General features: G+C 40.4%; 1 protein-coding gene across 4 annotated transcripts in view; it reads left to right on the forward strand.

The window, feature by feature from the left end:
- The window catches only part of ADK (adenosine kinase), a 565,528-nt gene that overhangs the window by 522,207 nt on the left and 16,107 nt on the right, over positions 1–27,214 (forward strand). For all 4 annotated transcript variants that reach the window (XM_048858483.2, XM_048858492.2, XM_048858488.2 and 1 more), the window contains one exon: positions 8,487–8,573. In XM_048858483.2, coding sequence (XP_048714440.1) covers positions 8,487–8,573 — 87 coding nt within the window. The remainder of the gene's footprint in view (positions 1–8,486; positions 8,574–27,214) is intronic.

Below are 27,214 nucleotides of genomic sequence, written 5' to 3' on the forward strand. Positions count from 1 at the left end.
GAGCACTGCACTGCAGGTAGCTATCCCACAGTGCACGTAGCCAAGTGGAATTTTGGGTTGGGTTTACAATGCCTTATGGGAGCAAAATCTTGGCGTGGGTAGTTATGGGAACATAATGTTAGCCTCCCATGATGCACTTACCTCCCTCCCTGAAATCAACGGCAGACAAACCAAGCCTTTTTTGTAAGCCTTGGTTACCCGCACGGACGCTATAGCACGATAAGCCTGGACCCCACTCAGGTGTAAACTGTTGTTGTGAGCATTACAAACACCTCATACCTTATCCTGCAATATTTACACAGCCAATACAGGAGCTGCCACGTGGAACAGTGTGATGCCATGCAAGCAGCCCTGCTGGAAGACATAGAGCAGAGCAATTTGCAGTTGCTGGCGACAGTCACACATCACCTTGACACGGTTGAGTGCCGTTTCTGGGCCTGGGAAACAAGCACTGACTGGTGGAACCACATTGTTATGCAGCTATGGGATGATGTGCAGTAGCTGCAGAACTTTTGAATGTGTTATGCCACTTTCCAGGAACTGTGTGAAGAGTTTTCCCCAGCCCTGAAGTGAAGCAATACTAAAATGAGAGTTGCTCTGACAGTGGAGAAGCAAATGGTGATAGCTCTGTAGAAGTTTGCAATGCCAAACTGCTACCGGTTAATGGGGCATCAATTTGGAGTGAGTAAATCTACCCTGGGATCTGTTGTGATCCACCATTGCAGGGCCATCAACGGACTTCTGCTAAGAAGGATAGTGACTCTGGGCAACGTGCAGGACATAGTGGATGGTTTTCCCACAATTGCGTTCCCTAGTTGTGGTGGGGCAACAGGCGGAATGCATATCCCAATTTTGATACCACACCACCCTGCGAAAGAATACATAAACTGAAAAAGGTTACTTCTCAATGGTGTTGCAAGCACTGGTGGATCACAGGGGCCATTTCACCGACATCAACATGGGATGGTTTGGAAAGCTGCATGATGCGCACATCTCTAGGAACACAGGTCTGGTCAGAAAGCTGCAATCAGGAACTTTCTTTCCAGACTTCAAAATAACCATTGGTGATGTTGAAATGCCAGTTGTGATCCTGGGAGATGCAGCCTGCCCCTTGCTCCCATGGCTCATGAAGCCATACACAGGCATCCTGGAAAGCAGTAAGGACCTGTTCAACTGTAGGCTGAGCAACTGCAGAATGGTGGTGGAATGTGCCTTTGGACATTTAAAAGGTCACTGGCGTTGTTCGCTTACTAGGTTAGACCTCAGTGAAAGCAATATCCCCATTGTTATTGCTGCCTGCTGTGTGCTCCATAATATCTGTGAAACAAAGGGAGAAAAGTTTACAGTGGGAGTGGGGAGTTTAGGCGGATCGCCTGGCAACCTATTTTGAGCAGCCAGGCACCAGAGCAATAAGCAATGAGCCAGAGTAATATGACACTTACGTATACTGTTCCTTACCAAACTGTCCCCTCCAGTGCATTTTCTCCCCTGTAAACACACCCCCACCAACCACTGTGCTGAATGAATAAAGAGCCTTTTCTCCTCAATCTGTTCAGTTTTTTTATGCGCACACACACAGAGATGGCAAAAAAAAAAAAGTAAGATAACCTGGGGTAAAAGGGCTGATAACATTCTGGGCGGGAGAAACAAGGAAAGCTTGCTTACAGATGCACTGCAATAACAATCAAAGGTGTGGGAATGGGTGCCTTCTAGTCCTTTTACCCTCCCCTGGTGTTGAGTGAAAGGGATACCGAATTCTTTCCCCTTCCCCCATACGATGTTTGGGGAGTTGGATGTAGAACTGGGCGATGATGGCAGCAGGTTCAGCATAGGCTGCAGAGGGACTCTGGCATCCAACTGCCTTTCTTGAACCTCAATCAGATGTCTCAACATATCTGATTGCTCTTTCATAATCTGTAGCATCTCTTCCTGCATGGCATGCTTGTGTTCTCTGAATGCTCTCCTGTCCTCCCTGTCCATGTCCAGGTTCTTGGACAGTGTAATACTCCATGCTCTGAGCTCCATCTTGTCATTCTCGGAGGCGTGCATTAACTCACTGAACATGTCTTCCTGAGTCTTCTTTTTCCACCTTCTAATCTGGGAAAGTCTCTGTCCCAGTGTGGAGGATGCACCAACGGACAAGGAATACAGCTGCAAGGAATACAAAGCACAAGGGTAGCATTGACAGTGCATACATCGTTTCTGGTGCAAGGTTAATTATTTTCTTTAAAAAAAAACCCACGTCACAATACACTTCACTGCAAGCCACAATGACATCACAACTGGTGGCTATTGCAAGAGTCAGTTTTCTACTCCAGCCATGGTGAGCAAGGCCATGAGGCATGGGTAAGACATCTTGTGGTGCTGCTTTTGTGAAGACATCATTTGGATCACAGGTTGGAACTTGAGAAAAGCCCCCTGTCCCCTAGCAATCTGAATGGTCCTTGAGGACAGGCACCAGTGTAAAGCCCCACAAATATTTTTTTACAAAAGTGGCACTGGGTGAGGGGGGGAAGAGGGAGACAAACAGGAAGCCTCCACCCCCCCCTTTTTTTTGCAATACACGGTGATCTCTTACAACCACGGCATGTTTGGGAAAGCGTGGTTGTGTGACCCAGATGTCCCCAAATGGGGGACGGACTATTTGTTGAATTGTTTGCAGTTTAAGGGCTAGCATTCAAAACTCTCCCCGTTTCCCCTAGGTGACCCTATGCGATATCACTCTCATGAGGGTAACAGAGGTGGCAAGGGAGCAAATGCTGCAAGCGTCTGGGAATAGACCCAGTCCTTATGCTGCAGTGCTGTGTGCTGCAGTGATGCCAGCAGAGTTAATACTGGAGTGGTGTGGGAAAGTGTCCTATAGTGGTGGACGAAATAAGGCAGCCCTCCCCAGAAACCTTCTACAAAGGATTGCAGAGTACCTTCATGAAAGCTTCCTAGAGAGCTCCATGGAGGATTCCCGGACCATTGCCATGCACATAAAAAGTCTTTTTCGGAGGGCATCCTCTGTGTAGCTGGAGTGGCCACCGATACCCACTACCCCTACTTTTTTTGTTCATATTAAACATAAAAAAATAGCAGCATGAAATCCCTAAGGTTTGTTTGGAAATGTGTACTCACCAGAGATGCCTTCCCCGGCGTCGCGTTCTGCCCACCAACTTGTCCTGTTAAGGGATGGGCTCCAGGGTTAAAAACAGTTCTTGGCTGTTGGGGAGAATGGATCCTCCGCATGCCAGCCTCACATTCTCCTCCTCCCCTTCCTCGTCAACAATGTTGTCCTTTTTGTTGCTCAGGGTCACCTGGGGCTCCTGGGACGTATCCATGGAGAGTTCTGGCATGGGGTGGGGTCGCCTCGGAGAATTGCATGCAGCTCTTCATAAAAGAGGCATGTCTGTGGGACAGAACCAGAACAAGTGTTCACCTCCCTTATCTTCTGGTACGCTTGCTGAAACTCCTTTATTTTCATGCAGCACTGCTGCGTGTCCCTGGTGTAGCCCTTCTCCCCTGTGCCCTGTGCAATCTTGGCATAGATGTCAGCGTTTCTTCTGCTGGATCGGAGCTCTGCCTGCATAGGCTCTTCTCCCCACACAGCAATAAGATCCACCACCTCCTTTATATTCCATGCTGGAGCACGTTTGCAGCCTTGAGTCTCCATGATCAGCTGTGCTGTGCTGGCTCTCCACACTGATCAAACAGGAAATGAAAAGCCAAAAGTTCCTGGGGCTTTAACAGGGGACCGGCTGTTTCCTGTGTACCTGGCTGATGTGCAGTGGAGTTGAAAGTGCTCTCCAGAGCAGTCACAGTGGAGCATTATGGGACACCTCCTGAAGGCCAATTTATTCGATTTACACAATGCAGTGTCTACACTATCCCCATGTCAACCTGTGGAGGTAGAGTACAGAATGCCAAGGGACGTGCTGGCCGCCCTTCGCGCAGCCTCCATTGGCCTGGAGCAGCGAACCGCGGCCTGTGGGAGCCATGATCGGCCAAACCTGCGGACGCAGCAGGTAAACAAACTGGTCCAGCCCGCCAGGGGCTTTTCCTGAACAAGCGGCCGACGGCTTTGAGAACCACTGCACTACACCATCCCTGTGGATTCTTTATAGCTTTGGGCATCTCTGGGCTGATATTGATATTGGTATGACAGTATCTACTTAATGTACATGATACTGGTTTCCTTTTTTCCTGTTGTGGAATACAGCAGTGACATTGGTGCCTACAGCACTAAAAACAAGAAAAAACATTATTACTGTACTAATTTAAAGGGTTTTTTAATTACCTCGATGTAAGGATGATGTGGAAGCCTAAACACTGTTAGGTTCTTTTTCACCCTTCTTTGGAGTGGGTTAAGAATTCAGGTTCTGCTCTGCTGACTTGGAGTTGATTCCGAATACTTCTCTCACTTCTCCCCACCACAGCGGCCCAGAACCATTTATATATTTCTGGGCTTAAGTTAATATCTTCTTTCTATTTTTTTCTGTCCTTTCTTTTCCTCTCCTTTCCTTTCCATCTGGATTTGGCCCCTGATCTAAAGAAAATTGTGTGGGGGGTTGCAGGTGGGTTCTGTTTCACAGTTATTGTTTTATAAAAAGTTCAGCTTACAAATGAAAAATGAATGTGTCCCAGCTTGTCAGCATCTGTATAATCAATATCTGCCCATGTATCTAAAGATTATTATTTTAGGAAGCAGCTAGACAATACTATGGCATTTTAAACTCCCTTTTTTTAAAAATGAGAAGTTAAGGGCACTTGGACATGTTGCCTTTAAGAGTTCTGTTACAGGTAATTAAATATAAGTTTACACATTTAATTTACCTCTAAGAGCAAGAGAGACTAGTAATGACCCAGTTAAGAAAAGTACTCAGCCTAATTGGATGTAATGATTGTTTGCTAGTGTTTATTACTGTACTACTACAAGCAGACGTATAATCTGTGATTCTAATTTGGTTTAGAGGCAGACCTGTGGTACTCGAAGCTACCATCAGTGTTTCAGCTAGCATCATGAAACTGGCTATATTTATTTGGCAACTTTAATTTCTGTGCGTATTAGGGTGGGAGGAAGGATGTTTTTCTGTCAATATTGTTCTGCAGCATTACCTCCAGGCTCTGTTTTACCTGCAAAAATATTGTTTGGGTGGATACATTAGTGTACATATTTTCTAAGGCAAAAAGATAGGTCCTATATGCATAATGCAACAATTAATAACAGCTAGGATTTACCACTGAACTGACTTTGACTAAGGTTGTGTGTTATAAAGGTGTCTTAAGCACAGGAGGCCACTACATTAGAGCCTGATTCTGGTCATGCTTACATCAGTGTAAATCAAGTGTTGAAGTTAATGGAACTTTATCAGTGTGAAACTAGTGTGAGATCAAGCCCTAAGATTCTAGCTTTCAGTGATATTCATTACCAAATTTTGCTTAATTATTTACACCTGCTGTAACTCTCACTCACACACAATGCTTAGCTTCCAAGAAGCAACATAGAGAGGGTGCCCTGTATTTGAATGTGTTTACCATAGAAGAGGTTTGTTGCTTAAAAATAGCACGCTGGATTTTATGCCCAGAGGAGTAGCACTTGGATTTCAAAATACTTATGTAATTATTCTTTATTTCATAAGCTGTCAGAATGATAAATGAAATCAGAACTGACTTTGAAAAGCAAGGTCATTTGATGACCAGTGCACTTAGCCAAGGTGTCCCTGTGTTCACTATGATGGATTTGGGAGGTTTATAATATAATATATCACACATGAAAACGAAGTTAAAGTAACATTAAACTCACAATAGCAAGGAAATTCAGAGTGGAGGCTTCTGGTTCATCCTTAATTCACCCCATTGTTCCTGGTTATTACAGGACCTGCACAGTGGTGGATGATGTTAGATATCACATATCCTGCTGCATGGGCATAGCAAAGTGAATTAAGCCTATTGACTTCATTTTGTGTGAGTTAAAGATAGATCCTTAATGTTACTTCAGTGTATTTTAAATGTGTGTTATTGTTATCTGCCGATGGTAACAAAAGTAGTCTGATACTGATCAGAAGTAGTCTGATACTGTAGGTCCAAAAGAGTGATTAAATTCTGTTGTGGCAACAGACATTTGCACAGAGAAAGTTTTATAATTTGCTGTATTGAACATGTGCAGTATGTAAGAATATCAACTTCTTTTCAAAGTAGTACATGCTGCAAAACCAGACAAACTGTTTCTGAACCCTCAGCATCCTGACTCAACCCACTTGAAAACATATAAAGTTATAGAAGCAGGAAGAACAGACTGGATGACCCATTTAAAACTGAAAATTGTGAGAGTAAAGCAGGTTTATATCATATCAGCTGAAGTCATTGGTGCATTTATTTTTTAAAATAATTCAGAGTTTCCTACTATTATATCTGATACAGAATGAATAGCATAGAAAAGTATAAGTCCAGTACTTAAGAGTACTACAGGCAGCTTAGGGAAGGACTCAGGAGGAGAGAAGTGAGGAGAAAGAGAAGATGGTGGTGGGAGTTCTTTCATTCACGTGAGTTTGCTTGAATACAGAATCCTGTTTAATCTTGATCCTTGCCTGTTTAGCTTATTCAAGTACAACATTTGTGCATTATGTCTTTTCTGTGCACATACATATACATTCATACACATACACAAACAGCTGTGTATGCACATATACTTTATATGGTACATCTGTGTGTATATCTGTTAGGGGAAAGGAAATCTGCAGAAGGCCACAACAACAAAACAAACTTCTTCATTGTAATGTGTCTTTTAACAGGTTTGTCATTTTATGGATTGTTTTTGCATAAGCTAGAACAAAATATGTTATACTTCCTTATCAGGTGGTTGACTGCACTCTGCTCTCCCTGCAGAGTTCAATACAAAACCTGTATTCCTTGATTTTCAGTTCAAATGAATCCTGTTAAAGTACTATCGGGGTGAAACGCTTAGCTCTTGAATACCATAATGCAACAGCATTTAAGTCACGTTTCTAAATAGCTTTATAAATGAAATAGAGAGGATGCACAGAGTACTGACTAAAACCTGTTCTTTAACTGGAATATTCTTAGATTTTTTTCGTTACCCTTTTCCTTTTTTCCTTTGCCTCTCACTGATGGTTGTTGATAACACTCCCCTCCCTTTCTGGTGGGCCAGCCAACAGTTCCCTCTGGAGGTACCATCATTATATCTGCCTGGTTTACTTAATAGCAGATGGCGAAGAGCAGTAGAGCTGGTACACTGCACTTCACAGAAACCAGGATCCTTCTGGTACCTCTGTAACACACACACACACACAGGCTCCTGGTTTGAGACTGTTAATTCTGTGTTTGCTTCCCAACCTGAGATGCTTTGTTCATGACTGTGTATTGGACAAGTACTCTGTGTATGAACCATTTTATGATCTGCTGTGTAGCTGGGTAATGAAAAGACTAAACACCTGAAATTTTTACGTATTGCAGGGACTATTTGTCATGTTACTTCTATTTTTATCAAAAATTAAAGGGTGAAGACAGCTCTGATAGTTTTCAGTGTTGCTGGCTGACAGGCAATTTTTTTAACTATCTGCCAAAGGAAATCCATTTGCTGAGACCATTTTAATGCACACTGAATACCAGAGGCAGAACTTCCATTGGCTCTATTACAGGGGTAATTTACACTTTAACAAGGTATTGTGACAAAGTAGTCATTATCTTTTTATCACGTCATTATGACATTACCACCTGGAAAGCCCTAGCTGATTAATTAGTGGCATATATTAAATTTATAACCCTAGATTGCTAAAGTTATCATATGTAAGTGGTGTAATTATGTTCAGTTGTAGTGTGTTGGTGAATTGGAGGTCCAGATGCTCTAGATCCATCTGTTGAAATAGTTTTTATGGGTGCCAGTAGACGATAGAGAGCTTCAGGGGAGAGAGACTAAAAAAAAACCACTAAGGAAGAAGGCTGAGGTCACTGGACATTTTGAAACCACATCTACTTTGGCTGCAAATTCCTAGGGTCCATCCTCAGACACATTTTCAAATGAGATGCAGTTTCAAAGTATTTTACTACCCCAAAACGTATTAGCTTTCCCCTTGTATCTTACATTTTTATTATTTCACATTTATTTTGGCTTTTCTTACGCAGATACTTGTAGGTCCTCCCTATTGGGCTTGTTACTTCCTGAGGCCTTGACTGTCTAGTCTAGAGGTTGCATCAGCTGTCTGCAGCTGACAGGAGGTCCTGGTTTTGGCAGGATGGATTTTTCTCCATCTCTCTTTTCATCTGTCTCTGCATCTTCTTGTGTTTTTCTGTCAGTTAGTTTGACCACCCATACACACGTGTCCATATGGTATATAAATTGACATGTAAACTAAATGTGTGATCCTTTTGGTCCAAATTGAGTTGTTGAGCACTGACATTCACATGTTGATTGTTTTATTTTGCAGTGAGGTGTTTCAAATTTGTTTCCCAAATTACTAATGTTTTCTTTTCCCCTACTCTTGTAGAAAATGAAGTGACTGCTTTCCCAGTCTTAGACAGTGACCAGAGTGAAATCATTGATACCAATGGAGCTGGTGATGCTTTTGTTGGAGGTACTTATTGCTTTCTTTATTCTCTTATTTGGAGGTTAGACTTTTTTCCCCCTATTCTTGATGGAATATGCATTTTTCAGTCTAGAATTTCAGATTGTTCTTTAGAGTAAATTTTGTTCTTTCAGGCTTTCGTTTACATCCTGAGATTGTGTTTTAATTAAGTGTTAATTCTCACAGGAAAAAATGTGTTCTATGACTTTAAAGATAATATGCTATTACGTTATCCTGTGGTCGTTTTCACAAGATTAATTGTATCTGTCAGAATGTTGCATAAACAAGCTGCATCAAATACATTGTATAGTGTACTCAGATCCCTCCTGGCTTAAATTTTAACACATTGTTGTTCTTTAAAACAGGTTGTGGTGAATATTAAATAGCATTTTAATAATTGAGTGTAATGTCTTCTGATCATGTTGTTTTGTTCTAGAACATCTGTTTCCAGTCTAGTTGTTTGGAGATCAGAAAATAATATAAAGGGTTAACTTTTTAAAACTAGACTAGAATATTATCTGGCACTGCTTAATATTCATTTGCAAATTGACTAATCTTTGGCATAAGCCCTCAAAAAAAGAGGATGTTATGTCTGTGCCTGGTTCAAAATGACTCAATATAAGCCAATAAAAAATCCAATCCAAAAATTCCCTAGCTGGTTGTAGCATTTATGTAGTGCAGTGACATGCTATTGCATCTTGAAGGCCACACTGGAAACTCTAGAATGGCACAGTTGCAGTGCTAAAGCTGTGCTGCTGTAGTATACACACTCGCTACAGCGATGGAATGTGTTCTTCTATCACTGTAGTAAATCAAGCTCTCCAAGAGCTGGTAGCTAAATTGATGGAAGAATTCTTCCATTGACTTAGCAGTGTCTATGCCAGGGCTTAGGTCAGCTTAAATACATTGCAGAGGGAGTGAAATTTTTCACAGCCCTGAGCAATGTAGTTAAGCCGACCTAACTTTCTAGAGTAGACTAGCCCTGATTAATAGCAGCAAGTGTCCCATTAGACCTTAACTTACTGGAAGCACAGACTAAGATAGAGATTCTCAAACATTTTTTTGTTGACTGACCCCTTTTCAAATGCAATGTTAATCATGCACCCCCCAACTGAGAAACTGATTGACAAAAGTATCTGTGTACTTTGTATAAACACATACTGTTAGTGATGCTTTAAGAAAAAGAGTAGAAGAGTACTTACAGATATCAGTGCGATGGGTGGGCCTGTTTCTTACTGCAGAGTCTATCTATCCTTTGTGTGATGGTTGACAAGCAAACTCGTAAATCACTCTCCACTTCCAGTCGAGACCCGAACTTTGTCTTCATAGCTGGCATGGCAGAAATGGTGCTTCACATATAGGTATTGTTGGGAAAGGTAGCCACACTTTCATTGCTTCTGTAACTAAAACTGGGTACTCTGTAGCAATAGTTGGCCAAAACTGGCAAGGTCTCTGTTCCTGAAACTTAATTTTGAGTGTGTGGGCACAGGTAGTTCGAGCAGCTCCTGTTCTGCTTTTGCACTCAAATGGCGAGATGACATAGCAAAAGTTGAGAACGGATCCCAAACCCAATCATATTCCTCCGTGTTGATATTTTTAAAGTAAACCGTGAAGTGCTCGGCTAAAGTTGAAAGGTGACCAATGATCCTGTTTCTCTCACAGCCAATTGTCATTCTGTGAGTATCCAGAAATTCTGTCAAAAGCAGAAACAGATCTGATGTTTCACTGCTCAGCCTGGTTTTCCAAATCTCTACTTTCTTCTGAAATGCTGCACTCTTGTCACTCACCTCAAGTATGATTGTACTGCCCCCTTGTGTGGACAGGTTCAGCGCATTCAACAGATTAAAAATGTCTGTGAGGTATGAAAGCTGCGCGATCCATATTGGGTCAGAAAAGTTTGTGGCGATCTTGGGATTGTGCACAGAAAGAAAACCCAGCAGCTCTTTGCGAAGCTCAAAAACTCTTTCCAACACTCTGTCGCAAGGTATCCAACACACTTCTGTATGAAACAATAATTTGTCATGTCCAGCACCCATTTCTTAGCAAAGCTTTGCAAAAAGGCATGAATTCAAAGGCCAGGACTTTACAAAATTCACAACTGTCACAGCTCCATTTAGCATATCATGTAATTTGGGTTCCATTTTCTTTGATGTAAGGGCCTAGCGATGCAACATACAGCCTGTTACAATTACCTGTGGATTTATGGCTCATAGTCTTTCTACAACACCACTCCTATTGCCTCTCATAGCAGCAGCACCATCCATGCAAACAGCAGCACAGTTCTCCCAGTTCAGCAAATCAACTTTCACAAAATCATCCAATAATTTAATATTTCCTAACCTGTTCAACATCCTCAGCCAAGGAATTGTACCCAAACTAGCCCAGGGCCATTAAACTCTAAAAAGAGGACTTCAGAAAATATGAGCCTAAGCCAAGAAGTAAAAATAGAGTTAGATGGTAAAGTTCACATGCTTTTTTGAGCCAAAAATGGAAATCCAACCCTAGGAGACTAACAGAATGGAGCATCTCTCGTGACAGGTAAAATCTAAGAAGGAAACTAGGAAATTACCAGAGAAATACAGTTAAATAAGAAATTATTTAAAAAAATCAGAAGCTGAAAATCTGAGAGGAATTGGTGTCTGCTGGATTACCGGAGAATAAAGGAAGCAAATAAGGAGGATACGGGCATTCCAGAGAAGCTGAGTTATTACTTTTCCTCATTCTTCACCACAGATAGTAGTAGGGAAAAACCTTTCCTGGGCCAGTCTTTTTCTGGTAGTAAAGATGAGATATCAGCGATTGAGGCATCAAAAGAGAAGGTGCTGGAACAAACTGATAAATTAAAGAATAAGAAATCCACATGTCCTGAAGGAGCTTAAGCATGAAGTGGCTGATCTGCTAACACATGTACACAGTCTCTCATTAAAATCATTTAATATACTGGGCCCTCGGGAGTAGCAAATGTTATATGTATCTTTAATGGCAACACTAGGATTGATGCTGGGAATTACATAACAATAATTCTTTCTTCTGTTCCAGGGACATTCAGTGCCCCTGAAAGGTCCCCACATAGAATTGTGTACTTTTTAGTCAATGGAACTCATTGCCACAAGATATTGAGACTGAGCACTTAGTAGGTTCAAAAGTGAACTAAAATTTTATATAAAGAGAACATCCACATTAGAGAGGATAAAAACATTAAGAAGAGTCCTTCCCTCTTCAAGGCATGAGCCAACCACTCATTAATGGGGATTAGGAAGAAACTTCCCCTTTTGGCAGTTACACTATAATTGTCCACAACATTGTTTCTTTCACTTTCATCTGAAGCCTCTGATACTGGCCATCCTCAGAGATGGGAAAGTGGACTATATTGACTACAGGACTGATCTGATCTGTGTTCCACTGGAAACAATCTCCGTGTTATCTATTAAAAAAAATTCTTCCCTTTAAAAAACTATATTTGTGGAAGATACAGCCTTCTATGACCTATTCACAAGAGATGATCCTATATTGTGGTGGTGGTGGTAGTAGTTGTATTTTTTGACATTTATAGTCCCTACTCAAGCCATGGAGCCAGATGTTGAATTACTGTCCTACCCAATTTTTTTTATAAGGGAAAGTTTTTATTCTATCTTTTCAATACTCCTTGCTTTAAAAGGTCATGTGTATTGATACGCCTGACACCTCAGTATACAATTTTGATTCAGCTTTTAGTTTCCTTATAGCAAAATGCTTCAAATCCCATCTGTTGACTCATAAAATGCACTCATGGTTGTATTAGAGACTGGAAAACATGGCTGGTTTTTCAAATTAAAGGAAGCAAAATCCTCTCAGCAGAGCTTACCATACTTCTCTGGGAGTGGTAAATTAGCATGGCTGAGTTGTGGGCTGCTGGATCAAAGGCCTTTGCTTCAGCTAGTGGCTGAGACAGGGTCGTGTCAGCCCTGCTGGAAACTAAAGACTGCATTCAGGGAGTCTATTTTTTTTCCCAAGTGGTCAGGGTGATACAATGCATCATGTGGCTTGAAAACCTTTGAGCTAAGCCACTCATGTCCACAGACATGGGAAACTGAGGTGGAATCTAGTTCTGGGGCCCACAAGATTGCAAGAAAAAGTTGGCCTCAGTGAATAACTGGAAATGCAAGGTTGGAAGGCTGTTCCTCCCAAATAGCTTTAGGGACAAGAAAGGTGGGAAAAGGCAAAAATAAGAAATGTATTTTTTTTTCCTCTATAAAGAATCTAACTACTAAAGTTCAGTAAATTTTAAAATCATTGAGAAGAAAGATTTTTTAAAAGTTTCTGAGCACCTGTAGCTCACATTGGCTTCAACTGGCATTCTGGGTGTGAAGCACCTCTAAAAATGAGGCCTCAAGTCTCCTAGTGTCAGTAGCTCAAAGCTCTGCTCAGCCAAGCAACTAGAGACAAAAAATGAACTGGATTCTTTAAGTGGAACTTGTCTTGATAGGGTTTGACATCAAACATTTCATTGAATTCCCTGCTTCATCTGCAGGCAGAAAACCACGTTACCCATTGTCCAGACTGTCCCATAAGAAAATGAATTTTAAAAGCTTCTAAAATGTATCTTTATTTTGAAACACTTCTCTGAACACTACCGTCAGTTCTGCTGCCTCCAGTGGTTTTCAGCAGCACCACATCCTTTTACCAGCTTAAGCAACGATAAGCAGCTTTACAGTAATTCAGCACCTCTAGTGGTTTGCAGAAGCACACCAGATTTCCATTTCTAATATTAAATGAATCTCTGAAACACCCGCAAAGTAAAGCTGTAATTCCACCTCGGGTTCTGGTGACATTGACAAATCACTTGAGCTTTGCTAACATGGTTTATGTCACCAGGGCCCCCGGAATGAAATTACAGCCTGATTCTGTAGCGCTTGGAGAGGTTTCCTTATTATTTAGCCAGTCCCATCTTGAACAGCCCTAATCGTGTGTTGCAAAGCCTATGTAATGGCAGTGCACATTGGAAATAGGAACAGTTATATCATTTTGAGCTCAATGTGCCTTCCTAATTTCCTAGATCAAGAGAAAACTCCTTTTTGCTGTCCTGCTGTTTTGTCAGAGTAGGTCTGTCTGCCATTTGGAATCCTCTTTGACATTGTCACAGTAACAAATGAAAACAGTGAGAATATTTTGTGACAATCACTGTCATTGTTCCCTGCAAAACCTCTCCGCTAGTCTCGTCCACTAAATGGAACTGGGGAAAAAAAACATAACAAATGGACAGAAAAAGGTGCAAAATCAATATGTTCTACAGGTTCTCTAACAAATGTTGTAGCTAATCTAATGTGATTTAATTGTGTGCTGTAAGAAAAGTGTTAGAGTATGAACTATAACTGCAAATCGTTTTTAAAGAGTTTAATGCAGCAGTGACAGAATATATGCAGTAACATTATAGCCATGTGATAAAAAATCTTATGCCACTTGCAAGGGCCAACATTCTTGAGATAAAAGCAGCTCCTCATTAAGTGCTGTGAGGTGCCAAGTACTAGCCAGAGCATTTTACTTCTGTCGGTATCAAAGCTGTAGTCATCAGCTCCCACCCGTTGTCATTTTCAAAATCCAATTGATAGCTTTAACATAGAGACAGATCCTAGGAAGAAGTTACCTATAGTTTAAAAACTACAAAGAGAAATCCTGCTTCGGTGTACATGCTTGCAGAATAAACAATTATCTCTCCCCTTTTAATGAAACATAGCATCAGTCTTGCTCAGTGACAGCTACTGTATCAGCCATCAGAACACAATTCATATCGAAGTTAGTACTTGACACAACAGGAATAGTCTGTCCTCCTACGTATCTTCTGTGTGCCTCATTGAATCTTGCTTTAGCTTATCATTTTGAGATACACAGGATTTATTAGATATATTTTCCTGTCTTTTGTTATATTCTTGTTGCCACATGGGCCAAAATAAAGCCAAATCCCTCAACTTTAATATAGAGGTAAGGCCTGTGGAGAATGCAGGTCCCAGTTTGTGATCATCCCCCTTGATCAGAATGCCTTTACAAATTACATCTGGCCTTTGAACTTCTGGCAAGTTGCCAAGTGTCCCTCAACAATGCAAAGATTGGCCTCTTTCTTGTGGCAAATGCAAATGATTCTCTGTAGGTTAACATCCAGATATGATTTCAGAACAATGTAATATTTTGTATATTTGTAGTAAGGCTGTCAAGCAATTAAAAAAAGTATTCCTATTAATCACGATTTTAAACAATAGAATGCAATTTATTAATATATTTTTGGATTTTTTTACATTTTCAAATATATTGATTTCAATTACAACACAGAATACAAAATGTACAGTGCTCACTTGATATTTATTTTTATTACAAATATTTGCACTGTAAAAAAAAAAAAAAATAGTATTTTTCAATTCCCCCATTAGAAGTACTGCAATCTCTTTATCATGAAAGTCTAACTTAACAAATGTAGAATTATGTACAAAAAAACCTGCATTCAAAAATAAAACAATGTAAAACTTTACAGCCTACAAGTCCATTCAGTCCTACTTCTTATTCAGCCAATCGCTGAGACAAACAAGTTTGTTTACATTTGCAGAAGATAATGTTGCCTGCTTCTTGTTCACAATGTCACCTGAAAGTGAGAACAGGCGTTCCCGTGGCATTGTTGTAGCTGGCATCGCAAGATACTTATGTGCCAGATGCGCTAAAGATTCATATGTCCCTTCCTGCTTCAACCACCATTCCAGGAGACATATGTCCATGCTGATGACGGGTTCTGCTCGATAACAATCCAAAGCAGTGCGGACTGACATATGTTCATTTTCATTATCTGAGTCAGATGCCACCAGCAGAAGGTTGATGTTCTTTTTTGGTGGTTCGGGTTCTGTAGTTTCCGCATTGGAGTGTTGCTCTTTTAAGACTTCTGAAAGCATGCTCCACACCTCGTCCCTCTCAGATTTTGGAAGGCACTTCAGATTCTTAAACCTTGGGTTGAGTGCTGTAGCTATCTTTAGAAATCTCAGATTGGTACCCTCTTTGTGTTTTGTCAAATCTGCAGCGAAAGTGTTCTTAAAATGAACAACATGTGCTGATTTCAGAGTAGAAGCCGTGTTAGTCTGTATCCACAAAAAGAAAAGGAGTACTTGTGGCACCTTAGAGACTAACAAATTTATTTGGGCATAAGCTTTCGTGAGCTCACTTCATCGGATGTGCTGAATTATCATCCGAGACTACTATTAAATGAAATATGTGGCAGAATGTGAGTAAAACAGGGCTGGAGACGTACAATTCTCCCCCCCCCAGAAGTTCAGTCACAAATTTAACGAATGCATTATTTTTTTAACGAGCATCATCAGCATGGAAGCATGTCCTCTGGAATGGTGGCTGAGGCATGAAGGGCCATACGAATGTTTAGCATATCTAGAACGTAAATACCTTGCAATGCCAGCTACAAAAGAGCTATGTAAATGCCTGTTCTCGCTCTCTGGTGACAGTGTAAATAAGAAGAGGGCAGCATTATCTCCTGTAAACAAACTTGTTTGTCTTAGCGATTGGCTGAACAAGAAGTAGAACTGGACTTGTAGACTCTGAAGTTTTACATTGTTTTGTTTTTGAGTGCAGTTACGTAACAACAACAAAATCTACATTTTGAAGTTGAACTTTTACGACAAAGAGATTCCACTACAGTACTTGTATGAGGTGAATTGAAAAATATGGTTTCTTTTGTTTATTATTTTTACTGTCCAATTATTTGTAATCAAAAATAATATACACTTTGATTTCAATTACAACTCAGAATATAATATATATGAAAATGTAGAAAAACATCAAAAATATTTAATAAATTTCAATTGGTATTCTATTTAACAGTGCGATTAAAACTTATTAATTGCTATTAATTTTTTTATCACGATTAATTTTTTGAGTTAATCGCATGAGTTAACTGCGATTAATCGACAGCATTAATTTGTACATTATTGACTTTTTTTTAAATTGCTCTGAATATGTAAAATACATCAGATGTATAAACAGGCTTATGCAGACCACATAATCCCTTCGAGGGGATAGCTTTAGCACATCATTACTTCAATGGTATAAATGTTGCTCCAAGAAGTTGTTTAACATAAAACCAAAGGGATTGATTGTAATAAACCAGTGTAAATCAGGAATAACTTCACTGAAATCAGTAGTTTCACCATTAGTGTAAGTGAAAGCAGAATGAAATCCAACATTTTTAAAGATGCTGCCATAGAGTCATAGAACCATCGGGTTAGAAGGGACCACAAGGGTCATCTAGTTTAACCCTCTGCTAAGATGCAGGACTTGTTTTGTCTAAACCATCCATGACAGATGGTTATCCAGCCTCCTTTTGAAAAGCTCCAGTGAAGGAGATTTCATGACTTTCCTAAGCAATTTGTTCCATTGTCCTACTGTTCTTACAGTTGGGAAGTTTTTCCTAAAATTTAATCTAAATCTGCTATGCTGTAGTTTGAACCCATTGTCTCTTGTCCTGCCCTCTGTGGTAAAAGAGAACACTTTTTCTCCATCTTTCTTATGGCAGCCTTTCAAGTATTTGAATACTGCTATCATGTCCCCCCTTCATCTCCACTTTTCCAAACTAAACATACACAATTCCTTCAGCCTTTGCTCATATGGCTTCGATTCCATCTCTTTGATCTTTTTTCTCTCTCGGCCTCTGGATCCTGTCCAGTTTCTCTAGATCCTTTCTATATAGCAGTGACCAGAATTGGACACGGTACTCCAGCTGAGGCCTAATCAGCACCAAGTAGAGTGGTATTATCCCCTCCTGTGATTTGTATGCTGTGCCTCAGTTAATGCAACCCAAAATTGCATTTGCTTTTTTTTTCAAGAGCATTGCATTATTGACTCATGTTGAGATTGTGAGCCAACACAGCAACCAGATCCTTCTCAGCAGTGCTGCTGCCAAACCAGTTATCCCCCATCCTGAATTTGTGCATTTTTTTCTTCCCTAAGTGTAGCACCTTACATTTGTATTTGTTGAATTTTATTGTCTATAGCCCAGTTCTCCTATTTGTCAACATCCCTTTGAATTTTAGCTCTATCCTCCAGAGTGCTTGCAACTCACCCCCAGCTTTGTATCTTCTGCAAATTTGATCAGTATGGTCTCTATTCCTACAGCCAGGTCATTAATAAAAATGTTAAATAACACTGGACCCAGAACAGATACCTGTGGGACCCCACTTGAGACCTCCATCCAATATGACATCATTCCATTAATAGTCTTTGTGGTTGTTTAACCCATTATGTATCTACTTAATGACAGTTCTACTGAACCTGCATTTCTCCAGCTTACTTATGAGAATGTCATGCGGGACTATGTCAAAAGCCATGCTAAAGGCCAGGTGTATTATGTCCACCGCATTCCCCCTAGCCACCTGTCAAGGTTCCTTCCGCACTCTGAACTCTGGGGTACAGATGTGGGGACCTGCATGAAAGACCCCCTAAGCTAATTCTTACCAGCTTAGGTTAAAAACTTCCCCAAGGTACAAACTTTGCCTTGTCCTTGAACAGTATGCTCCCACCAAGAAGCGTTTTAAACAAAGAACAGGGAAAGAGACCACTTGGAGACGTCTTCCCCCAAAATATCCCCCCCCAACCCTACACCCCCTTTCCTGGGGAAGGCTTGATAATAATCCTCACCAATTGGTAAAGGTGATCACAGACCCAAACACTTGAATCTTAAGAACAATGAAAAATCAATCAGGTTCTTAAAAGAAGAATTTTAATTAAAGAAAAGGTAAAAGAATCACCTCTGTAAAATCAGGATGGTAAATACCTTATAGGGTAATCAGATTCAAAACATAGAGAATCCCTCTAGGCAAAACCTTAAGTTACAAAAAGACACAAAAACAGGAATATACATTTCCTCCAGCACAGCTCATTTTACAAGCCATTAAACAATCTAGCTAGATTACTTACTAACTTTACAGGAGTTGAAAGGCTGCATTCCTGATCTGTTCTCAGTAAAAGCATCACACAGACAGCCCAAACCCTTTGTCCCCCCCGCTCCAGATTTGAAAGTATCTTGTCCCCTCGTTGGACATTTTGTGTCAGGTTCCAGCGAGGTTACTTTAGCTTCTTAACCCTTTACAGGTGAAAGGATGTTGCCTCTGGTCAGGAGGGATTTTATAGCACTGTATACAGAAAGGTGGTTACCCTTCCCTTTGTATTTATGACACCACCAAAACAGTTTCTTTGTCAAAGAAGGCAATCAAGCTGGTTTGGCATGATTTGTTCCTGGCAAATTCATGCTGGCTGCTAGTGATCACCCTTTCATCCTCCAGGTATTTGCAAATGGAATGTTTTATACATTGCTCAGTAGCTTCCCAGGTATTGAGGTCAGGCTGACTGGTCTACAGTTCCCCAACTCCTCCTTTCCTCCCTTTTTAAAGATGGGCACTACATTAGCCCTACTCCAGTCTTCTGGGACCTCTCCTGTCATCTATGAATTTGCAAATATCACCAGTGGCTCTGAAATTTCTTCAACTAATTCCTTCAGCACTCTGGGGTGAATAGCATCAGGCTATTCATTCATCATTTAGAATTCATTCAAATCAGTCAGAAAATCTCTTATGAGCTCTTTATTTATTCCAATCTGCATCCCTTCCCCTTTATTGTCCATGGCTCCGGGCATTCCCTCCTGCACCGAGAATCCAAGAAGCTTGAAAAATTTAGTTCGACTTCCAGCAGGATTTTCAAAGAAGTTTAAGGAAGTTAGGTGCGCAAATCTTACTGAAAGTCCATGGAAGTTGGGCACCTAACTCCTTTAAGCCCCTTTGAAAATCCCAGCCTCCACCATTTTCTGAGAGCTCTTAGGATGGTTTAGAAACTGACTAAACCAAAAGTGAAGCTTTCACAAGCAGCCATGGAAATTCCCTCCTCCCCTAGTAATTTCGACATGGTGCATGAATGTGCATCATCTTGAAGAGACCCACACATCCTTCCTGCTTTTAAAGAGATGGCATTTTGTGTGCACATACATATATACTGTAGATATCACTAGAGAGTGCTGCACAGGAGAGCTGTGAGATTACACATCAGAAAGTTCTTTTGGCATGGTCAACAAACAGTAGTTTCGGTGGTTTGTGATATAAAAACTCTGAGATGAATGAGTTTATGGCCTTATTCAAAAGTTCCTGTACTTACTATATTTGTATGATATTACAAAGTTATAAACAAAAAACATGTTTTTACTAAAATTGTAGCGAGCACAGCATATCCTTTTGCTTCTTATGTGTTTGTTTCTGTAACATAGACAGACATACAAGAAAAACAATTCTAGATGTCATGAAATCAAGTTTCAGAAACTAGGAACAATTCATTGTTGAGTGGCAGAACTGTGACATCAGAGACTACTTAATCACTATACAGTGGCATTTAGTTCATCTGTGTATAGCTATTTTAATTGGTTAAAATACCATGGAAAGTTGTCACAGTTTTTTCAAACACATTTTAAAAAGACACATTTCATGGATATAATATCACAACCATAAAATACAGCCCTCTGATGCTACCATAGCCCTAAGATACGACTTTATTTGCCAGCTGGCAGTATGATTGTTGTGATAGCAATTAAATATATATTGATATGTAACATGCAATGGCTTATTTCTGTTATAAAATGTATCTTCATAAGGAAAGAGATGAGGGGACACTACTTGTGCATTATTCTGTCTTTCCTTTCAAGTGAAGATAAATGTTCTAACAAAGATCAGTGCCCATGTTGTCTTCATTTATACAACATGGGCGACTAATTGCCTCTGAGCAATCCTGTCGTTGAAATCATAGTTGATGAAAAATAAAGTGTTGAAATAAAAATACTCTTTTAATATTATAAGCATTTTGACTGACAACCCATTTTCCACATCTTTAGCACTGCTGTTGTATAAACAGCACACACTAGTATAATAACTCAGCTGTAGATAGGGCAACAGTCTTCACTTCCATGGGGATGACTTGTCAGAACTCTCAACTTGTTCATTACTGTACTGCTCATGTGTTCTGATGTCATCCTTAACTCACAAAGATAAATGCCACATCTAAAACAAGGCTATTAGATGCCCCCTCTGTCTCTTTAACTGACCTTCCGTAAACTAGAATATTGTCAAATTATGCCTTCATAGTGGATTTTTCTCTGTCACTGCTGGAGGTGCACTATTATTCTGATAAATGTTGTAGTCAGCCACCAGTATGCACTTTCCACATTGGAATTGGCACAATTTAGAAATTTGCCATACTGTTTGAATTGCCACCACTTTTTTAAAAAGCATAATATAAAAATAAACACGTCACTCAGAAAAAACACTGCATATTTCCCTTTTCTATTTACCTCACTGTTTCAGACTGTACAAATTCCTAAATATTAATTATAATGAAAACTAATTAGATGTTTGCAATCATGAAAGCTTTATTTGGAAGTAATACATTATACTTTATTGGTATATGTACACGGCCAAATGCAATTTCAGTACAGTCCTATCTGTTTTTCTTACTTATCACCTTTCCACTGGGATCCAGGTATTCAACTCTTTGGTTTTACTGTCTTGTCTGTATTTCATCTTATTAAAATACAGTAAATTAAAAATTTTAATTTCCAATTACACAAAACACATGTGCTTTAGAAAACAATGTAAAGAAATAAGTGCAAGATAAACTAAATGCTAATTCATCTGCTCTCATTTTGAAGGTAACATTTAATTTTTCAATGCATTAAAAGGGATGTGCGTATGGAATAAAATGCCCCATGGTTCTTGGTTTGGCAGAATTAGGGCCTGATCTATCAAGGTACTGAGCATTGTCAGTTCTCATTGATATCAACAGCATTGTAGAACGCTCATTACCTTGCAGAATTAGGCCTTAAAGGACAGATATTATTCTTAATGACTTTCTAGACAGACTTGAGGGGAAACAAAAACTGAATATGTGTTATGTATGTTTAAAAATATTTTGCATTAGAAGTAGATTTTCATAACAAATTATAAGGTTCCAGTTTTTGCTCTGTTAGTTCTGGGACACAATGTGACTTAAAGTCTGAAAGCAAATCATCACTGTTTAAAAATATTTTGTCACGCCTACTGTCAGTGTAACATTTTATTTTATGTTAATGTGGCATCCATTAGAAAATCATGTAATGATGAAGAAAATGTTGTATGGAAGGTTAGAGCAGTGACTTTAATGAGTTATTATCTCTCACTCAGAATATTGGTAATATTTTTGCACTGGTTTAATGTATTCTGAGTAGAAATACAGGCACTAGTCAAACTAGATCATTGAGCAGATTCCTCTGGGAGACACGGCAGGATATAGTCCCCTGAGAAATGATGCATAAAATTAAGCTGATATTATATTATCATAAAATATAAAACATATTGAAGTATAAAATACTTGAAATATATTAGCTATCTCATATCTGACAGGTCCCCCAATTTTATATCGTGTATATCACCTTCCCCACCACTGAAATGCACCCACTTTTTGGGTGGGAATATAACTAGGGTGAAATCCTGGCACAGGTGAAGTTGATAGAAAACCCCCCATTCGTTTCATTGGAACTAGGATTTCACCCAGAGATGTGCTGGGGTGAAAATTACTACAAAATATTTAAACACGTGGGCACCGATTCTGCAAATATTTTTATGCACATGCTTAGCTTTACTACTGTGGGTAGTGTCATTGAAATCAGTAGAGCTTGTTAGGGGGCTTATTCCTTCACCCATTTACTTCCCTGGTCCTTCTCGCATGAACAGAGAGCAACAATACCCGAAGTCCAAAGGTGCAAACAATTCGATGTTTATTGGGGTGAACTTCCAGCAAGCATGATTCCAGTTTCCTTCCTTAGTGTCCCCCTTCCCAGCTCTGACGCCACAGAGTCTTACCTTTGTCCCTGTTCCCATTCCCCCCCTTAGCAAAACATTATTCCAATTTCCCCACCCCCATTCCCTGTTCCCATTTCCTCCCACCCACTCACTTCCTGATTGCAGACTATATAGTGAAACTTGAGTTCTGCTTAGCTATACCTTAACCAATCATTTTACTGAAATTTAACTAACCAATCCTAATATTGAACATGATTATTTAACCAATTATATCCCACCACCTTAATTAGTTTACACCCAGCAAAATTAATTATACAGCAGACAGAAACAATCACAGAACCAGACAGAGACCATGCAAATAAACAATAGCAAAGTGGGAACTATAATGACAAAACAATACAGAAGTGAGGATTTCACATCCCAGCTATTGATAAGTGAGTTCTAGCCAGACAGGATGCTATCAAACTAAGTTTCCTTTTACATCTTCTAGGTACTTCCCTTTCTCTGGAGGCGATAGGCATTATCAGGGCAGGATTGTATTCGTAATAGCCCAATAGCACCTTATTTCAATGTGACTAGGTTGGAATGTGAGGATGTGACCGTTTGCTTCCTAGCTTATGGCTGCCTCTGCTGCTTAGCCAAAGGCCTTAGCCTAAGAACAGGGCCTCAGACTGTCACAGTAAGAGAAGGCTCTTACACCGGCAGACAGTGATTTTGATTCTCTCTTTATACATCTATAACTAGCTAAGTGATAAGAATACACCTAAATTCTTAGAGTATAGGCCTTTACAGACAGGCCTGAATATCTATATCCTAACAGAGCTACTCACAATATCAAAGTTAAGCATATGCAAAAGTGTTTGCAGGATCAGGGCCACAAAGAGTAAAATATTGTGTGCAGTTGAGAAGTTGCCTTACCTTGCTTTCCTACCGTACTTAATAAACACTACTGTCATTGACACTTCTTAGTAATTGACAAGAGGCTTTTTCCTGGCCATGTCAATTTAGCATAGGAGTAGTTATTAAAAAAAAAAAGACATTAAATATGACCCTTCTGAATTCATTGCATAGAAGCTCTATTAATATAGTGCTGTGGTAGAGAATTTCAGCCCACAAAAGTCATCCCCCTTGCACAAAGGTTTTATTTTGTTACACTCTGCATGCTTTAATGTCTGGCAATGTATTTGCAAACTGCAGTGTGGCTGACTTATGGTTGCTGTGGGAACTATAACTTCGAATTTCCTGGCTTTCGTGCATGTGAAATCTCAACCATAATGTTACATTCATGCAACCTCTTTGCATTTCATTTCCTCAAGCAGATGATAGGAGCATCATCCCCCCCACCTCAAAAAGTGTTTAAAAACTGAACAGAAAGTAGCATTTTGCATTCTATTTCGTAATGTTTATAACTTTATCTTTTTTACATGAAATGAACCAAATTCTCTTCTAGTAATTATTTTTATAGCATGCCCATTGCCATAGTATCTGGACCCAGGTGCCATCTTTGGGTTATTGAAGCAGATAAATAGCACCTGAAAATTTTCTGAACTGTTAGAAATCCACTTGTCTTCATTCTGATATCTCAAAAATGGTGAAAGAGAATTTTATCCAACTTCCCAGAAACAATTCACTTGTGTGCTAAGAAAAAGTCAGACAAATATCAGCTTGGAAATAATTTTTTTTCAGATAGCCAGAAAATGTACTTCAGATGAAAGTATCCAAGTTTTAATGTACCTGATGTAATGCTCAGATTACCTTTTGGAAGCCTGGAGACAGTGAAATACATTTCCCTCAAATTGTTTTCCCTTATCCTGGTTAAGCAGGGCCAGATCCAAATGTGAACTTCTTCAAAGATCAGTTGGTAGAAAATAAAAGAAAAGTTTGATGGGACAATCACCATTTAGGACTTATCAATATCTTTCCATCACACATTTCTGAGAGGAGATTTTAGGTTCATCTGACAGGTTTCAGGGTAACAGCCGTGTTAATCAGTATTCGCAAAAAGAAAAGGAGTACTTGTGGCACCTTAGAGACTAAGCAATTTATTTGAGCATAAGCTTTCGTGAGCTACAGCTCACTTCATTGGATGCATACTGTGGAAAATACAAAAGATGTTTTTATACACACAGACCATGAAAAAATGGGTGTTTATCACTACAAAAGGTTTTCTCTCCCCATACCCCTCTCTCCTGCTGGTAATAGCTTATCTAAAGTGATCACTCTCCTTACAATGACAGGTTTCAGAGTAACAGCCGTGTTAGTCTGTATTCGCAAAAAGAAAAGGAGTACTTGTGGCGCCTTAGAGACTAAACAATTTGTTTGAGCATAAGCTTTCGATGCATCTGAAATGCATATGCATCCGATGAAGTGAGCTGTAGCTCACGAAAGCTTATGCTCAAATAAATTGGTTAGTCTCTAAGGAGCCACAAGTACTCCTTTTCTCCTTACAATGTGTATGATAATCAAGGTGGGCCATTTCCAGGACAAATCCAGGTTTTCTCCCCCCCACCCCACCCCAAAACCCATGCTCCTCCTGGTCATAGCTTATCTAAAGCGATCACTCTCCTTACAATGTGTATGATAATCAAGGTGGGCCATTTCCAGTACAAATCCAGGTTTTCTCCCCCCCCCACCCCACCCCACTCTCCTGTTGGTAATAGCTTATCTGAAGTGATCACACTCCTTTCAATGTGTATGATAATCAAGGTGGGCCATTTCCAGCAAAAATCCAGGGTTTAACAAGAACGTCTGAGGAACAGTGGGAGGGGGAAAGGAATAAACAAGGGGAAATAGGTTACTTTTTATAATGAATTAACCATTCCCAGTCTCTATTCAAGCCTAAGTTAATTGTATCCAATTTGCAAATTAATTACAATTCAGCAGTCTCTCGTTGGAGTCTGTTTTCGAAGTTTTTTCGTTGAAGGATAGTCACTTTGAGGTCAGAAATCGAATGACCAGAGAGATTGAAGTGTTCTCCAACTGGTTTATGAATGTTATAGTTCTTGACATCTGATTTGTGTCCATTTATTCTTTTACGTAGAGACTGGCTAGTCTGCCCAATGTACATGGCAGAGGGGCATTGCTGGCACATGATGGCATATATCACATTGGTAGATGTGCAGGTGAACGAGCCTCTGATAGTGTGGCTGATGTGATTAGGCCCTGTGATGGTGTCCCCTGAATAGATATGTGGGCACAGTTGGCAACAGGCTTTGTTGCAAGGATAGGTTCCTGGGTTAGTGGTTCTGTTGTGTGGTATGTAGTTGCTGGTGAGTATCTGCTTCAGGTTGGGGGGCTGTCTGTAGGCAAGGACTGGCCTGCCTCCCAAGATTTGTGAGAGTGTTGGGTCATCCTTCAGGATAGGTTGTAGATCCTTGATTGGAGGGGTTTTAGTTGGGGGTTGAAGGTGATGGCTAGTGGCTTTCTGTTATTTTCTTTGTTAGGCCTGTCCTGTAGTAGGTGACTTCTGGGAACTCTTCTGGCTCTATCAATCTGTTTCTTCACTTCCGCAGGTGGGTATTGTAGTTGTAAGAATGCTTGATAGAGATCTTGTAGGTGTTTGTCTCTGTTTGAGGGGTTGGAGCAAATGCGGTTGTATCGTAGAGCTTGCCTGTAGACAATGGATGGTGTGGTGTGGTCAGGGTGAAAGCTGGAGGCATGTAGGTAGGAATAGTGGTCAGTAGGTTTCCGGTATAGGTTGGTGTTTATGTGACCATCGCTTATTAGCACTGTGGTGTCCAGGAAGCGGATCTCTTGTGTGGACTGGACCAGGCTGAGGTTGATGGTGGGATGGAAATTGTTAAAATCATGGTGGAATTCCTCAAGGCCTTCTTTTCCATGGGTCCAGATGATGAAGATGTCATCAATATAGCGCAAGTAGAGTAGGGGCGTTAGGGGACAAGAGCTGAGGAAGCGTTCTAGTCAGCCATAAAAATGTTGGCATACTGTGGGGCCATGCGGGTACCCATAGCAGTGCCGCTGATTTGAAAATATACATTGTCCCCAAATGTAAAATAGTTATGGGTAAGGACAAAGTCACAAAGTTCAGCCACCAGGTTAGCCGTGACATTATCGGGGATAGTGTTCTTGACAGCTTGTAGTCCATCTTTGTGTGGAATGTTGGTGTAGAGGGCTTCTACATCCATAGTGGCCAGGATGGTGTTATCAGGAAGATCACCGATGGATTGTAGTTTCCTCAGGAAGTCAGTGGTGTCTCGAAAGTAGCTGGGAGTGCTGGTAGCATAGGGCCTGAGGAGGGAGTCTACATAGCCAGACAATCCTGCTGTCAGGGTGCCAATGCCCTAGATGATGGGGCGCCCAGGATTTCCAGGTTTATGGATCTTGGGTAGCAGACAGAATACCCCAGGTCGGGGTTCCAGGGGTGTGTCTGTGCGGATTTGATCTTGTGCTTTTTCAGGGAGTTTCTTGAGCAAATGCTGTAGTTTCTTTTGGTAACTCTCAGTGGGATCAGAGGGTAATGGCTTATAAAAGTGGTGTTGGAGAGCTGCCGAGCAGCCTCTTGTTCATATTCCGACCTATTCATGATGACAACAGCACCTCCTTTGTCAGCCTTTTTGATTATGATGTCAGAGTTGTTTCTGAGGCTGTGGATGGCATTGTGTTCTGCACGGCTGAGGTTATGGGGCAAGTGATGCTGCTTTTCCACAATTTCAGCCCGTGCACCATCAGCGGAAGAACTCTATGTAGAAGTCCAGTCTGCTGTCTCGACCTTCAGGAGGAGTCCACCTAGAATCCTTCTTTTTGTAGTGTTGGTAGGGAGGTCTCTGTGGATTATGTAGCATAGGGCCTGAGGAG

The sequence above is a fragment of the Caretta caretta genome, chromosome 7, assembly GCF_965140235.1.
Source record: "Caretta caretta isolate rCarCar2 chromosome 7, rCarCar1.hap1, whole genome shotgun sequence".
Classification (NCBI taxonomy): domain Eukaryota; kingdom Metazoa; phylum Chordata; order Testudines; family Cheloniidae; genus Caretta; species Caretta caretta.